The 16,453-nt window shown below is 33.1% G+C and overlaps 1 protein-coding gene across 12 annotated transcripts; it reads left to right on the forward strand.

Moving 5' to 3' along the window:
* The first annotated feature begins 29 nt into the window (after nt 1-29).
* On the forward strand, nt 30-14,868 carry LOC104223013 (uncharacterized). 12 transcript variants are annotated; one of them, XM_070171526.1, is made up of 14 exons: nt 34-424; nt 3,118-3,181; nt 4,044-4,329; nt 4,484-4,567; nt 4,648-4,710; nt 9,701-9,754; nt 11,247-11,315; nt 11,925-12,099; nt 12,786-12,999; nt 13,083-13,132; nt 13,800-13,927; nt 14,109-14,436; nt 14,518-14,559; nt 14,646-14,868. In XM_070171526.1, exons 1-7 carry the CDS (start codon nt 414-416, stop codon nt 11,285-11,287), a joined length of 603 nt encoding a protein of 200 aa, XP_070027627.1. In that variant the 5' UTR covers nt 34-413; the 3' UTR covers nt 11,288-11,315; nt 11,925-12,099; nt 12,786-12,999; nt 13,083-13,132; nt 13,800-13,927; nt 14,109-14,436; nt 14,518-14,559; nt 14,646-14,868. The 12 variants fall into 12 exon arrangements, with proteins under 12 accessions (XP_070027637.1, XP_070027627.1, XP_070027628.1 ...); XM_070171527.1 differs by lacking the exon at nt 14,518-14,559 and having other exon boundaries at nt 14,109-14,174; nt 14,270-14,436; XM_070171528.1 differs by lacking the exon at nt 14,518-14,559 and having other exon boundaries at nt 34-193; nt 300-424.
* Nucleotides 14,869-16,453: the final 1,585 nt, after the last annotated feature.

Here is a 16,453-nt window from a genome sequence, read left to right on the forward strand (position 1 = left end):
CTAAATTTGACTGAAAGCTAACGCGTGTGATCAATATGACAGCTGACGCATTACTGATTTATCTGCGGTACTTCAGTATGACAGATAAGTCACTCTCTATCTCTATCTGTTCATCTTCTTTGTTTTTCTCTATCTAATTTGTATCTAATTTCAAAGTACAGAATTACATTTGCTATGCTTTTTCCTCTCTTCGGTGAGAATTCCACAACCTTTTTCTTCGCTGTAAGAAAGAATTGGTGTTTGGCTTGGATTTTTGTGGTTCATTAGTTGCTAAATTGACATAATCACATGGTTCACAGTCACCGCTGATCTTCGCTCAGAATTCCTTTGGCTTCTGCTTCTTCGTTGTAACAGAAAATTAGGGTTTTGTTTGGGGTTTTGTAGTTCAGTAGTTCCTCAATTGACATAATCATATGGCTGAAAGGTTAGTTTATTGTTCTATCTTTTTCCATTACATGTGATTGTGATTGTTTTATTTTTGGGGTCTTGCTGATTTGTTGCTCGAAATTAAATTGTAATTTTATGTTAGTTTTGTGAAATTCAAAAATACCTAGAAAAGAAATTGGGATTTCCTTCGACTATCTAACGTTTAGGCTCTTTATTGCTTTGGTAGCCACTTTGCTGCTATTCTGGAGATCATCCATTAATTGAAGTTCTCTGCACCTTCCTATTCAATATGGATTTTCCCAATAAGGAAAACTAACAAATACAGAGGGTGACAATTGGTTGTCCATTGAGTTGAGATTATGGGTTCAAAATTTAATATCAGTTGAAATTTTGGTGGTATTTGGGACCACGCATAGGGGTTTAAACCAGCAATGTTCAATGATATTTTTTATGTACTAATATGTAAACTTTTTTTTATGGATAATCTAAAAAATAAGTCTTTCTTATGTATAAGAGGAAAGGGTATTGATATGCTTCCTCTGAGATTTCTCTAACAAGCAAAGTTTTGTTTAGTTTATAAAAAGATTAGTGAGAAAGCTGAGATTTTAATAATTTGGAGGTCATTATGAGCTCATTGTATTTTTTTATTGTTATCAAGAAATGTGAATATGAGCTCATTGTCTTTTTTGATAAAAAAAATGTGAATTCTGAGCTAAGCTATATTCACTATTAGATTTGACAATCTATCCGGCGATAGAAATGTGATGTTTAATTGTTAGCATGTAGGAAAGAGCTCATATGGAGAAATTAGGTAAATACACACATACAGAGAGAGAGACTTGGTCATCTTTAATCTTTTGGGCACTCCCACAATTTTAGCGTATATTTAACTGGAAGGCTACAATGTTACCATCTTTCAATAAACTTTGACAAGAACTAACTTGAAACATGAAGTCATGGAAAATCTTCATATTTTTTCTTTTTCCTAAGAAGGTAACATGAATGTTCATGGCTTATTTGTGGAACTGATTATAAAATTGTAACGCTATGTGTATTAGCATATAACTAATAAACACTTCTATAGCAAATCTACTATAACTTGTTGTTATGCATATCATTTGACTTCTAATTTTCTTGCATAAATTGTAGATATTGAACTAATTGATAGACTTCAATCAGTCCTACAGTTGCTTACATGATTTTTTTAACAAAAGTACAGGGTATACAAAAATAATGTACCTCTTCATCATCTCTGTTCTCACTTCTCTCATACCTTAAAGAAAAGGAAGATAAAGGCTGAAGAGTTATTAAAAAGGTGGAAACAAAAGTAGAAAGCACTAATGAAACTATGTGAAAATAAGATCTGCCCTAAGCTTAGTCGCCCATAGTCTTCAAGATTGAGCATTACCAAAGAATGTAATTACCAAAGTAGTTCATAGAAACCATGCAATTACCAAAGCAGTTCATAGAAACCATACATGATAGTTCAAGTGATAAACTGCATTCCAGTTACCATGAAATTTTTTATTGGAAATTCATATTCCACTTGCATCATAAGAACAATGGATACATCGGGAATTGCTGTCACCTTTTTATTGCATATTTGAACTTGGAAGCATAAATATATTTAAACAACTTGACTTTGGGTTACCCAAAAAATATTTTGAATATGGTATCTCGAAAGTGGTTATCAAAGTATTCAATCTTCATGTGAAATTAAATATAATTACATATGCATCTCGGTGAGTGATTATAAACATAATTTGAATGGGCAACATGTAGCTTATCTTATAACACTATATATATGACATGTCAGAAGAAAAGAGGATACTTTACAGTTATTCAGCAAAACAAGTTTAACTAATCATCTCATTGTTGATTTTCCAAGACATCACTGAAACGGCGAATCTATCTATGAAGCTCTATTTAGAATTTATTTATTTGCGTACTTTGTTGATGCAGTTGTTGAAGTGCATTATCTACTACACTCTATGACGAACTATTGTTGTTCATGTGGTAGATTTTGTATCTCTTTTCAGTTGGTAATAAGTTTTGTTAAGGCCAATCAATTCTTGGTAAAAAATTAAAAAAAAATGCAATAGTTTGTATTTTCTGCATTTTGACCTTTTAACAGCTCTGTTTCACTGTTTGGTTTATTTGATTTATTAGTTCACAGTAATTCTTTGCAGCATTTGGCAGTAGCTGCTTAAAATGATTTTAAAGTTCTTATGAACCATCATATTGCCTTATCTTGAGCAAGTGCAAGTTTCTGTCCCTCTTAATTTGTTCAAGCACTTTTGCCTACAAATTTTACTTATTGTTGACACTAAATCACACTAGATTAAAATCTTTTTCGGAAAACCATAGAGTTTTTTGTTTCATTAGAGGGGCACTTAATTCTCACTATCTGGGAAGAAGATAACATCATCTAGATTAAATGACATCTCTTTTGCTTAAATTTTTCTTCGATCGCATTTGAAATCGCATAATATAAAATATTGCATTTTTGGTATAATACACACACTACTTTTCGTATACTTCTTTTAAAAAACCCTATTTCCTTTTGGCATGAATGCTAGCTGATCTAATTAACTTCGAATTTGTACTGATCTCTCCCCCTATTACAAGATATTTCCATTGATAAACTTGTGATGCATAACAATGAAGTTTTTTAAAATAGGTTTTTTTTTGGGCTTCTCTAATGTGTTCCCTTTTCTTGCACATCTAAAGGTACAACTTTCCTATGGCAAGAAATACTGAAGCTACTGCCAACGAGTCCAAAAATGAATCTAAGGTAAAAAAATTCTACTTTTCCCTAACGATAAAATTTGTTTTGTTGATTCATGATTTATTTTCGAGATTGTGGTTTCTAATTTTTTATTTGGATTTAGTTTGGAATGATAAACTAATGATCTTGTGTATGTTTGTAATGAAGATTTGGAGGGATAGACCTATATCTATTTTGGAACTTGTATTTTCAAAGGTTGTATTTGACAAAATATTGGTTATATTAGTTTACCATTGCTCTGTGCTCTGAGCCCCAGATATATGTATCTTGAGAATCCAAATTTTCCAAGGCAGTGAAATAATTGTTAAAAGTTAATTCCTGAGTTAGCAGTTGAAAGGTCTACAAAAGAAAATGAGAAAGAATGAAGTTTCTTCTTTTCATTCTCTTGAGGCAACTAATAGTGCAGCTACAACAGAGATTCTTTTTCATGTTTTCAATAATTTCCTCTAATCAACTTAAAACTATTTGAAATTTGACAATAGTTTGTATTTCTTCCAGTGGTGTAACAGCTTTAATACGTTTAGTAATTTGACTATTTTTTTAATAAGTTACCAATAAATATTTATAAGCTTCGTCTATCATTGTGCTCTTCTTTCTATTGTACACTAAAACCATAGTCAATGTTCAAAGTTTCTGCCATATACAAAAACTAATTCTATAATAAGAAACAATTATAGTATTAATTCGTTTGCTTTCCAGCGTTACCACTATTGAATTCTTTGTATTGGTCACCATCTTATTTGCCTAGAATAGCAAATACACACTTTGAACTGTAACTCTCTGTATCTGTTTGTAGAACATTTCATATATAGAAATCGTTGTTACTGCAGATTTGATGTTAAAGTTTTATAGATTACTTGAACTGCAGATGTCAACTGTTAAAAAGCATTTACCGTCAGCTTGTTGTGCGCAGAAAAGGAAGCAACAGTGCTCAACAGAAATCGTCTCTAAAATTAATCGTAGAAGACGTGATCTATACAAGCAGTTATCAGTTGATAAAAAAGAATTGCTTTTAACACGCCGGCGATCAAAAAAACTTGAATTAAAAAAGGGTTCGACTGCGCTGCTTGAATATACCAAACAAGCTGCTGGGTTTGAGCTGCATACAGAAAAAAATCTGACGATAGTCGAGGCACCATGCATTGCTGGGAAAGGTTAGAAACCGAAAAAGATTTATTCGAACAAAAGACACATCTACATATACACTATTTGTAGACAGAAATATATGCATGTATATATGTGTTCTTCGTCGTGATTGTACTTAAATACAATTTGCTCTTACTAAACATATTTAGATTTCCATATTAGCAGGTATATCTTCAGCTGTGGGGGCAGTAGTTGATTGTCACAAAGGAAAAAATATTGCTGATCACTTCTCCATTTTTGAACATGGTAAGTGAGTGAAAATATATTTTTTTGTAGCTTGACTGTACTCCCTTTTAATATACTAATTAGAATTATTTGTATGTTAGGTTCGACCTCTGGTGCACCCTGTGACCGACATCATGTAGAGACGTCTACTGACATAAACAAAGGTTTGTCTCAATTTAATCTAGGTTTATCTCAATTTAATCTTATAACACCACCTGCTGCCTCTCTCTTCTCAACACTAATAGGATATATTGTTGCAACTAATATACACAGGTTCTAAATAAAAAATAATAAGTTGGAACTGGAACATTAGAGAACTACCCACTGATGCAACCATTTTAAAAACTGTACCAGATTGTAAATATTGTGGAGCAAAAATATTTGAATATGAGCTGCCGGCATTTTGTTGTAGCAATGGTTCAGTTAAGTTGACGTCACATGAAATGCCTAATGAACTCTTGAATTTATATTTAGGCAATACCGAAGAATTTGAACACTTCCGTACCTACCTTAGATTATACAACAATATGTTTGCATTTACTTCCCTTGGGGTGCACTATGACAAAGTACTAGCAAAAAGAAACCAAGGAATTTATACATTTAGAGTACAAGGTCAAATGTATCACTTTATAAATGATTTAATTCCAACAAATCGGCGACCAAGAAATTTACAGTTGTATTTTTACGATGAGAATGCAGAAATATTAAAACGAATGGCTTCGTCGGATATACTTCGACAATCAATTGTTCAGAATCAAATGAACATACGAAAGATAAATCCTTATTGTATCTTCTTGAAATCTCTAATACATATTCCAGAATTATCAAACTTTTATATTGCATTGAGATGTGGCTCTGGCTTAGATCAATGAGTATATAACCTGCCAACTGTGTCAGAAGTAGCAGCATTATGGCTAGAACAAGAAATGAGCAATAATAGTTTTACACCCCATATTCGAATTTATACTCACAGTAACAAAAACCAATTAGTAAATTACTATTATGGTTGCTCTGATCCTTTGCAATATCCACTTTTATTTCCTTATGGTCAAAACGGCTGGCATTGCGGTATTCCAAAAATCGTACAACCTAGAATTAAATTGAGAAAGCGAGCTTACTATGAGACTGAGCAGCTTCCGAGTGTCTCTAACATGTGTTCAATTGATGGACTACTTGATATGGAAGCGGATGTTCTGCAAAAGGGGAAACGAAAAAGAAATAATGTTTCTTGTCGTGAATACTACTGTTACAAACTCCAGATGAGAGACAATGAGGAAAACGGAGTTTTACATTCTGGTAGATTATTTCAACAATATTCAGTTGATGAATTCATAAAAGTAGAAACTCAAAGATTAGATTTTGCCTCATTTAACCAAGATTTATTTCGAATTGATGTACTACAAGGACTTTTAGATATCTTGAGACTTGGCGAAAGAGAAGCTTCTAAGATAGGAAAACAAAACTTTCTTCCAACAAGTTTTACGGGTGGTCCGAGAGATATGCGTCAACGTTATATGGATGCTATTGCGTTAGTACAACATTTTGGAAAGCCTGATATATTTCTGACCATAAAATGTAATCCCTCTTGGCTTGAAATAAAGGAACATTTGCTCCCAACAGACGAAACTCAAAATAGGCCTAATTTAATTAGTCGAGTATTCAGAGAAAAGGTAGAAGAGATGAAAACAGATATATTAAAAAGAAGCATATTTGGAAAAGTTGCCTCCTTTGTGTACAGTTTAGAATTTCAAAAATCCGGTCTTCCACATGCCCATTTTCTTGTTATACTTACTGATGACTACAAATTATTAACGCCCGAGGCTTATGACAAATTTGTTTGTGCTAAGTTGCCTGACCCTGATACATACTCATACTTACATAAGCTTGTCGTTAAACACATGATGCATGGGCCTTGTGGTCATTTAAATCCCACAAATTTATGTATGAAAAGAAATGAGTGCAAATTTAAGTACCCCAAGAGTTTCGTTGATAAGACGAAAGGAAAGAACTCATACCCAATTTATAGAAGACGAAATACTGGTAAATCTGTGAAAGTTAGAAAACAATTTCTTGATAACTCATGGGTTGTTCCCTACACAACCCCTATCTGCTATGTAAATACAATTGCCATATAAATGTAGAAGTTTGCTCCGATATTAAAGTTGTGAAATATATATACAAATATATCTGTAAAGGACATGATAAGATATCATTTGGCTTACACGAAGATAACACAAGTATACAAATAGATGAGATAAAAGAGTATCAATCTGCTAGATGGGTGTCACCTTCAGAAGCTATGTGGCGCTTATTTGCGTTTCCTATTAGTGAAATAACTCCGAGTGGTTACCACCTCCCATTACATCTTGATGGACTACAATTTGTCTCTTTTAAAAAAACGACACAATAGATAGTATCGTGAAAAATCCTATGATCAAGAAGACGATGCTGACAGAATTCTTTTTGATGAATGAAACAAACAAAGATGCTAAAGAGTTTAAATTAATGTATAAAGATTTTCCACAACACTTCGTATGGTCATCTAGCTATAAAATGTGGACTCGACGATAACAAGGTCACGTTATTGGCCGGGTTGTAACATGTCATCCAACAGAGGGAGAAAGATATTACCTTAGATTATTACTAATGAATGTGAGAGCACCAAAATCATACAAAGATCTTCTAACGGTAAATGAAATATGCTGCGACACATTTAGAGAATCTGCAGAAAAAAAAGGGTTGTTACATTGTGATAACAACTTGATTGAATGTATGTTAGAGGCTGCATGTTATCAAATGCCTTATAGTTTAAGACGTTTATTTGCTACATTATTAGTATACTGTAGCCCTGACAATCCAAGAGAACTACGGGAACAGTTTGAAGATTCAATGTCCGAAGATTTTAAAATCCTAGCCAATATAACAGCAAAAGATATCCACCTCGCTGTTCTGAATCACATCAATGATATACTACATTCTATGGGTCGTGATATTAATGAATTCAATCTTGTTTCAGAAAATATTACATCTTCGAAAATGGCAAATGAAGCGAAGGAAGCATATTTCGAAAGAAACATCATTGTGGGTAACGAAGATTTGTTGTTACATAGAAAATTAAATACATAACAGAAAATAGCATACGACATAATCTTGCAAAGAGTATTTGTCAATGAATCAGGAGCATTTTTCATTGATGGTCCTGGAGGAAGTGGTAAGACGTTTTTATACTGTGCCTTATTAGCAACTGTGAGATCTAAAGGATTTGTAGCATTAGCAACAACAACTTCTGGAGTTGCAGCTTCGATCCTTCCAGGAGGACGAACAGTTCATTTACGTTTTAAATTTCCGATTAATATCGATGAAAAATTTTCTTGCAATATTAGCAAGCAAAGCTCATTGGCATCTTTGATTCGTGATGCAAAATTGATTGTGTGGGATGAAGTATCAATGGCAAAAAAGAACATGATTGAAGCTTTAGATTCTCTCTTGAAAGATATAATGAACACAAATGTGCTTTTCGGCGGAAAAGTTGTTGTGTTTGGAGAGGATTTTAGACAAACTCTTCCTGTGGTTCGAAGTGGAAAAAAGGAAGATTTCATTCGAGAAAGCATATTGAACTTCGAAATATGGAACGAACTTGAAAAATTGCAGTTATCAGAGAATATGCGTGCCAAAACTGATCCCTCTTTTTGTGAATATTTGATGCGAATTGGAAATGGAAAAGAAAAAAAAAACATGGATAATAAAATAGAAATTCCAAAGTCTTTCATTGTTCCTTATATTACTGAAAAAGAATCTTTGGGTCTTTTATTTAACATAATATATCCTAATTTGCACATGTCTCTTCACAATTCTTCTTTTTTAACTTCGCGCGTTATTTTGACAACAAAAAATGACTTTGTTGATGAAATAAATGATAGACTTATAGCTCAATTCCCTAAAGAAGCTAAAACATTTATTGCAATGGATGAAACTGTTAAACCAAATGATCAGAGCCAGTTTGAGGGTTTTTTACATTTATTGAACCCTGCTGGTTTGCCTCCTTACAAATTAATCTTGAAGGAAAATTGTCCTGTCATGTTGCTGCGAAATTTAAATCCTTGTGAGGGTTTATGCAATGGTACACGACTGATATGCTGTGATTTTAAGAGTCGTGTTATATGTGCTAAAATTGCAAGTGGTGATTTTAAAGATACGCATGTATTTATTCCCAGAATACCATTGTTATCTTCAGATGATGAGAAGCTACCAATCCCATTTAAAAGAACTCAATTTCCAATACGCCTGTGTTTTGCAATGACGATAAATAAAGCGCAAGGGCAAACATTAAATTATGTTGGTATTTATTTGCGTGAGCCAGTATTTTCTCATGGCCAGCTATATGTTACTTTATCCAGAGCAAAGAGTTCAAGTTGTATTAAAATATTAATCCGACCACCAACCGTAGATAACGATGATGACCATTCTACATATAACATAGTGTATGACGAAATCATTCAAAAAGCACTTCTATAAGTCTGTAGCTTTCTTCTTTATATTCCTGGTTTAACCTTATATTCTTTATTTCAATAATTTTCTTGAGACTTGAGATAGTTTCTCTGCAATTTACTATGTGCTAAATAAGAGTTGACTTGTGTATCTACAAATCCTTCCTAAACTTTTACTCATCTGATATAGTTTTTGGATGCCAAATATACAAATCAGAATATTTACATTGTGAAACTTTCCAAGACCAATAAGTCAAAGCATTCATCTTTACAAATCTATAAATACAATAGCAACTTGCATATTTATGTGATTTTTTTCCAACTCTGTGAAGCTGACCTGACTGACATTTACATCAAAAAAAAATATATATTTTTAACTCCGCCTGTGTTCAAATTATATTGTAACACAGCCGGTCCCAAGCCCGGATAAAGGAGGACGGTCTATTGTATATTGGTAATAACAATTGTATCTTATTTCTTCATTTGAATGTACTTACTGATTTCCTCTTATAAATTTTTATACATCACTATTCAATATGTTGGCGAAAAAAAATTTGTTGTTCGTTTAAGAAACAAAATGAGAAATAAATTAAAAATTTATTCATCTTCTATTTTGATGTCTTTATATTCCTTTACTGCTTACTGATACGTATAATCTGTGTTGCAGGTATTTTAAAAAGATCTTCTAAAGTAAAATGTTTTCACAAGTTGGTACTAAAAGGTACTGTCACACTAACCAAATTTTGATATAGTAATTTCATTTTCTACCTTAGAGATTGTTTCATTATTTGATTTTATATGGATATCTTTGCATATTTCAATGATGTGATTAGTTTTACTACTGGAAGTTGTCCAATTAATCTTCTTTAATGTCTTTATTATATTCATTCAACTATTATGAATACATACAAATAATTGACATCATATATATTTGACAGAAACTAAATGACCCAGTATTATTTGTTGCGTCATAATACACGAGTTAATGCACAACTGTCGAATTGGTCTGGCAACAAAGGATTGCTTTTGAAAATATTTACATAGCTGCTGCAGGGGGCTGTTATGGAATTAAACAACCCTCAAGTTTCCTCTTTCTCCTGAAACGTCTGTGCTAATTTTGATTGCTCAAGAAATTGAAATCATAGCCCTCTTCAACCTTGGTGTGAATAATAACAAGTATGTTCTCTTGTGGGTGATTATATTATGGTAGTAGAATCGCAAATCAGTTTTCCGTAAGCACCTCTAACTAACGAAGATAGACAACACTGATTTTGTCCAGCCGTCAAATAATCTATGCCTTTCTGATGAACTTCTTGCATTGGCACCCCATAAGTCAAATAGCTTTGAATTTCTTGCCATCTTTCATTGGTCTTCAAATGACTGCATCTTTCTAGAGAAAATTTCTATGTTTTTCACAAGTCATTCATCTCCAAATTTCACCTTATAAAACAAAATAGGTATCATTTGTTTTATGGTACTTACTCGCTTTGTTCTTGAACTGTCTGGTCATGCTACATGGTTTGGTAATATTCTTCTCTATTGAGTTGTAGCTTGTAGGTGGGATATTCATATAGACTGGCTTCAGTAATTAAGGTGAATTTTTAATTTTACTTCACTTATGTGTAGCACAGGTTGATTTCAGACAGCTACAATCTTGATTTTGTCGAGCGAAAATCATTTAAAGTGCACGAAATTAGCTTTAACAAAGTCATGTGCTTGTTCACTCGACAAAATCATATAGAGTGCACGATTCTGTCACAAAATGAGCATTTCTCTTCTGTTTTTCTACTGATTCCTTTGACTCTGTCTCTTCTATATCCGATGGTCATATTTCTTCTTTTTAAAAATTTTCATCTTTCTCAATTTGTGTCTCTCTATTTGGTTTTTTCTTACTCTACTTCTTAAGATTTGATCCCTGCATTTTGGAAGTAATTACTTCTCTTTCTTCCTGTGTTGCTTCTGGGTTTAAATAGGTCTAAGGAATCACCAATTGCTTTCTAGGTTTTAATTGTTTTTCTTTGGCAGCTTCACTTTCAGTTTGCCTGTTATGTGTTTGTGAAATTGCATGTCACAAAGGGAAAAGAAAAGAGTAATTCAAAGTTGAGAGAATTGCATGAAAACGAAATTACAGAGCTGAATTAAATTGAATTGAAAAAATGTTGTTTTCTTGACAATTTAGTTATTCGTAACTCAGCTAATGCATCATTTTCTAGGGCTAGCAGTATTTTTACGAAGCAGGATTCTCCTGTTATAAGAGGGCTCGTTGCTTTGTTGTGAAACAGGTTAGGTAATTTTGTTGTCACATATAAATAGTATAGAATTATATTACTTGGAAAGAAATAATGAAAAATAAAAAAGTGGTGAAAGCTTTTTAAGCATTATTGTATCAAACAGGAATTGAAAAGGAACTTTAGTTAATTGTGTCCTGAAGAAGCCCCTGATTTGAATGTCGCCTTTAACCCCCCCTTTCTTAAATATTGAGTTTTTTTTTCCTAAAAACAGTTCATGTGATTTTTCTTACATTTTACTACTGATGAGAAATTTGAGAAATAGAAGTAGCTATAAGTTTATGTTAGTTGACCTTTTTCTTGCACTTGTACTGTTATAGCTATATGCTCATGTATCCTCATTCTAAATGTCTTAAATGTTGAGTGGCTTCATATACTTCATCCTTATTATAGGATTCGTCTGAAGTTGTGAGATTAACTCTTTGATAGGAAACATCTATTATCTAGCAATGGCTATATGTTTATACCATATATAATGTGATACGACAGAAAATTAGGAAAAGAGATTGGTTCAGATTAATTATTTTGCTTATATGCTTTGTGGACATAACCTTGAAGCCTATCGTTTTTACTTGCATATTCTACATTTTTATGTACGCACAGACAAGCTTTGAGTCTTATGGGACATCTATTGGAGACAGAAGGAAAATTGAGGGATGGTTCTAAGGACGACCTCTTTCCCAGAACAAGAAAGAGAGGAAGAAAGTGACAGAAGTGGGTATATTGAAGAAGGATCCTGACCAACTAAAATATCAGATTCAGAAACTAGAAGTGATGGGTAAGTTGTTCCACATATAATTCTTTTCTTTGGATAAGTTGCTACATTTGAACTCTGTGATACTTCTTCTTATATAATTGAATAAAGTGCTCTATTTTTAGATCATTTGTAATTGAATAAAATGCTCTTGTGCTTAAAATTTCTCTTGACGTTGATCTCTAGAAATTGTTTTGAGTGACATTGAAGAAAGACTGAGAATTATAAAGCAATGCCTATTCATCACGTTCAGTAAAGTAAAAGCAATAAGGAGAGGAAGGGCAGAAGTAGGAAATAATCTGAAGTGGATTAATTAAAGCTCGAAGAATTACTTTACAAAAATTCATGAGTAAACTGAAGAGTGGCTACTACCAGTAAATCAGTAATATAACAATAGACCTGTTGTCATCTTGAGTTAATTGGTTTAAATTTTCACATAGCTTTTAGTTGTCTCATAGTTTTTTAGTTGTGGTTTGTTAATTAAACTGTAAAATTTAAAACTTTATACCTGATGGGAGTGGTGTAGTGCAGGCTATTTCTGGAGAACTTTATTTCTGATATTTTGCTCTATTCCTTTCTTTAACATATTTACTTTGTTGGTCCACTTCTCCTTTATATGTCGTTTGTGTCTTAAAGAAAGAAACAATACATACTTCTATGAACCTCGATGCTAATTCATAGGCACAACTGTGCTATTGCTTCCTCTTAAGACTACAAAAGGAACTTCATTGGTTAGATTTCTCCAAGAGCATTGTGGAAGCTGTATCACAAGATGAATGACATTCTTTTGAAAAAGAGTGGCCAATTTCTTTTTAAGAAAGCACCAACATTTTAAGTGGAATTTATGGTTGGGCACACTATTAGGATACAACGCTGCATCGATATGTATCTTAAAACAGCGGCGCGTGTCCCGCCTTTTCTCAGGTATGCTTAGCCATCCCTCTGCTTTTGTGGTTATTATGGATTCTCTCTTCACTCTATTTTACCCTGTTTCAAATCGTCCTCAGGTTATTAGCTCATTCATATTTATTGGGAGAGAATGAATTGTGCTTCCGGGGTGAGTTTAGTTCATACTAATTCGATTCCATATATTTTCCTTTTGGTTTTCTGCTGCGTTTGATTTATGTAATAGTGAAGTTTTATACTTTAAAACCTCATAGCATAATGATAATTCCCTTTAAAAAGATTTGTGCTTTTGCCGATTAAATTTTAGAATAAAAAGGGTTCGGCAGCATGTTTTAGGCAATTTACCTGTAGTTCAGCAGCTGCTCTAATAAAATACATCTTTTCCCTGAACCAAATAATTTAACATGCTAATTATAAAGTCATTTATACCTATTTGGCACTTTCTGTTTCAGTAATTGTTACTGCTGATGGTTTAGGTGCACTATTTGATGGAGAATTTGTGATGTTTGTAGCAAAAGTACTCAAGTAAGAACTCTAAGAGGCAACAGCTGAGAAAACGATGATTTTGGTCAATTCGATAATTTTCTACGTAGAAAACTACTTGGTTCTTCGTGAAATAAGAAAGCCTGTGAAAAAATGAATTATGGTTTCTCTGATGTCTAGAGTTATTAGTTAGCTCTGCCCTGCCCTACTATTATATCCTTTGTTGCTCACATTATTGGTAGCGGATTTTCTCATTTATGTTTCTTCTGACATATTGCTCCAGTGCCGTCCACACCACTTTTGATTTTTTTCCTATGTTTTATCCCTTCTTTCAGTATTTGCTGCTCAAGATGATTATGCTAACTCGCCAATCTAAAGGTGCTTAAACAGTTTCATCTATGGCACAACATAAATTATCATTTGGAGTCGAGATATCCATCAGTTCAACAACACAACCATGAAGGTAAGTGTCCCTGTTAGAAGTTAGAATTGTATACTCATGCTTTCTAACTTTTGAGAGGGTTATAATTTCTTCATTAGTTTAAACGAGGAATTTTTCTCTGTTCTTCCCTTGAACAAATAATTTTGTTAAAAACAAGGTTTGGTTTCGACCATATAACCATTAGTAAATATGGCCCTTCTAGATTACATCTCATCAGACAAATTGAAGTATGTTTGGATCTCGATGACCACCTTGATGACATCAGCAAGTAAGAGTGTTATAATATAATCGGACTGAACTCTCTAATATCCCCATTCTTTCTAAAAGTCACATGCTTTTCTGCTTTTGCTCATCTATTGATAGGGACTGGGTGAATATAATGCTCTTCAATTGAACTTTCTGTGTGGAATTGGCTATTGTCCTGTTGGTGCCCTCTCATGGGAGGTGAAAACAACTTCAGGAAAACTGGTGCTCATTTCAAGACTTCTCACATGGACATATCTGCTATCTCACCTTAGACCAAGTATTAGGTGATTAAAACCCAAATATTTTTATTTCTTACATTCTTTTTCTTTTCTTAACATTTGAATATTCACATTCTTGGTATATAGATTGTGGTTTGTGATTCTACTGGTGTTGTGACAACATTTTATGTAAGCTTACAAAACTTTGTGCATAAAATAAAATATTAATACATATAAATGGGTGTAATGGGGATTTTAATTTGCATTGGGTGCAGATGTGCTCGGAAGTTGATGCAGCGCCGTTGAGAGATGAGATAGATTTTGAATTCTTGGGAAACAGAATAGGATTGCTTTATCTTATTCAAAAGCTAGAGCCCTATTTTTGTAGACATGATCAAATTAATAAAGCAAATCATGTTGTATCCTCTTTTATCTTCTATTTGCTGTTGTATTGGTTTACATTTATGGTTCAGTATACAAGACTAGACACTTGTGCTATTTTTGCCTCAATTATTTCAAAGCTTCAAGATTGCAGTTTCAACTTAGGATAAAATTTGGCAGTGAATTGACCATTACTTTAGACTTTAAATTGTTAGAGCATAAGCAAGATCATGTGGTTATAATCTTTACTACAAATGAAGAGAACTTTAGACTGCAAATTGTTGGGCCCATGCGAAGCATGGGCAAGATCATCTAGTATATTCATAGCCCGTTTGGCCAAGCTGTAAAAATCAGTTTATTTTGAGTTGTGTTTTTTTCTCAAAAGTACTTTTGGTGAGAAACAGTTTGTGTTTGATTAATTAGTTTGAAAATCAGTTCTGAGCAGCAATAGTGTTTGGCCAAGCTTTAAAAAACTGCTTCTAAGTGTATTTTTCTCAAAAGTGCTTTTGGAGAGAAACTACTTTTTTCTGCTTCTCCGAAACTGCTTCTGCTTCTCCTCAAAAACACAAATTTTCCTTCCAGAAACTTGGCTAAACACCTCAATTTTTGATCAAAAGTGCTTTTGGCAAAAAAAAAAAACACTTTTGGCCAAAAATAAACTCGGCCAGTGGGAGAAAGTGATTGATCAGTATTGTGTTGGAACAATGAACCAGTGGGACCTGATAGAATTAATACTTATTTGATTTTTATCACATGGACTTAAATTTTCATGTTTCAAATTTTAAGGCAGACGTCGATTTTTTTATTTTTTATTTTTAAGGAAGACGAATGAAGCGATCCAAATATATTGAGTCTAAGATAATAGGTGTAAATTAAAATGGATAATGCACATTTAAGTCATTAAATCAACTTTTTTTTGTTTTACTATTTTAAGTGCAAATATTGTCGTCATTTAAACTAAGTGCCAAAGAAACTTTATCTGAATTCTTTTTCTTACATTATTCTGTCCCTCTAGTAGTACGCACCAGAGTTTTTTTTCTCTAGTGAAAATTGGGAATTGCAATGAAAACATTTGCCGCAAAGTAACGGCCAATGCAGCTATGAAGGTAAAAAGAGAGGGAGAGAACAAAATATGCATGCTCAAAAAGATTTCCTTTTCTTGGGATAATTGCTTATAAGTTTACCTCATTGCTTGTTCCATTTTCAGAGAAGAGAAAATTACCACACTTGTTAGATACTTAGATGTATGAGATTAATATATGAGAAATACATGTTATTCTTTTTTATTTAAATATTTATCACCTTTTTTTGGTTTTCCACCCGGTGTCCGGTATCCACATTGGGATCAGAGACGGATTCATGATTTAAACTCTATGAGTTCAACTTTTAAGATTTTTAATATTGAATCCATAATATTTTTAACGTTATGGGTTCTAATCTATTATTTTTGCAATTTTAATGAATTTTTACATATAAATTTTTACTCCGCATCAAAAGTTATGGGTTTAATTGAACCCGTAACTATCACAATGCATCCGCCTCTAATTGGGGCCCGAGCCCGACTAAATCCGGATTCGCTCCGGAAAGTCCTACATTAGAGGTAAAACGCTCTCTAACAATGACGACTCCATACCTAGAGACTCGAACCCGAGACATCTAGTAAAGGACGAACGAGTACCGCTCCACCACAACCCTTATCACT

This window comes from Nicotiana sylvestris, chromosome 1 (genome assembly GCF_000393655.2).
Source record: "Nicotiana sylvestris chromosome 1, ASM39365v2, whole genome shotgun sequence".
Lineage (NCBI taxonomy): Eukaryota > Viridiplantae > Streptophyta > Magnoliopsida > Solanales > Solanaceae > Nicotiana > Nicotiana sylvestris.

Excerpts from the sequence above, each read along its gene's own strand:
- LOC104223013 (XM_070171529.1), top strand. Across the intron at positions 3,182-4,043 it reads AGTCCAAAAATGAATCTAAG|ATGTCAACTGTTAAAAAGCA; the intron begins GTAAAAAAATTC and ends CTTGAACTGCAG. Across the intron at positions 9,755-11,246 it reads TCACAAGTTGGTACTAAAAG|GGCTAGCAGTATTTTTACGA; the intron begins GTACTGTCACAC and ends ATCATTTTCTAG.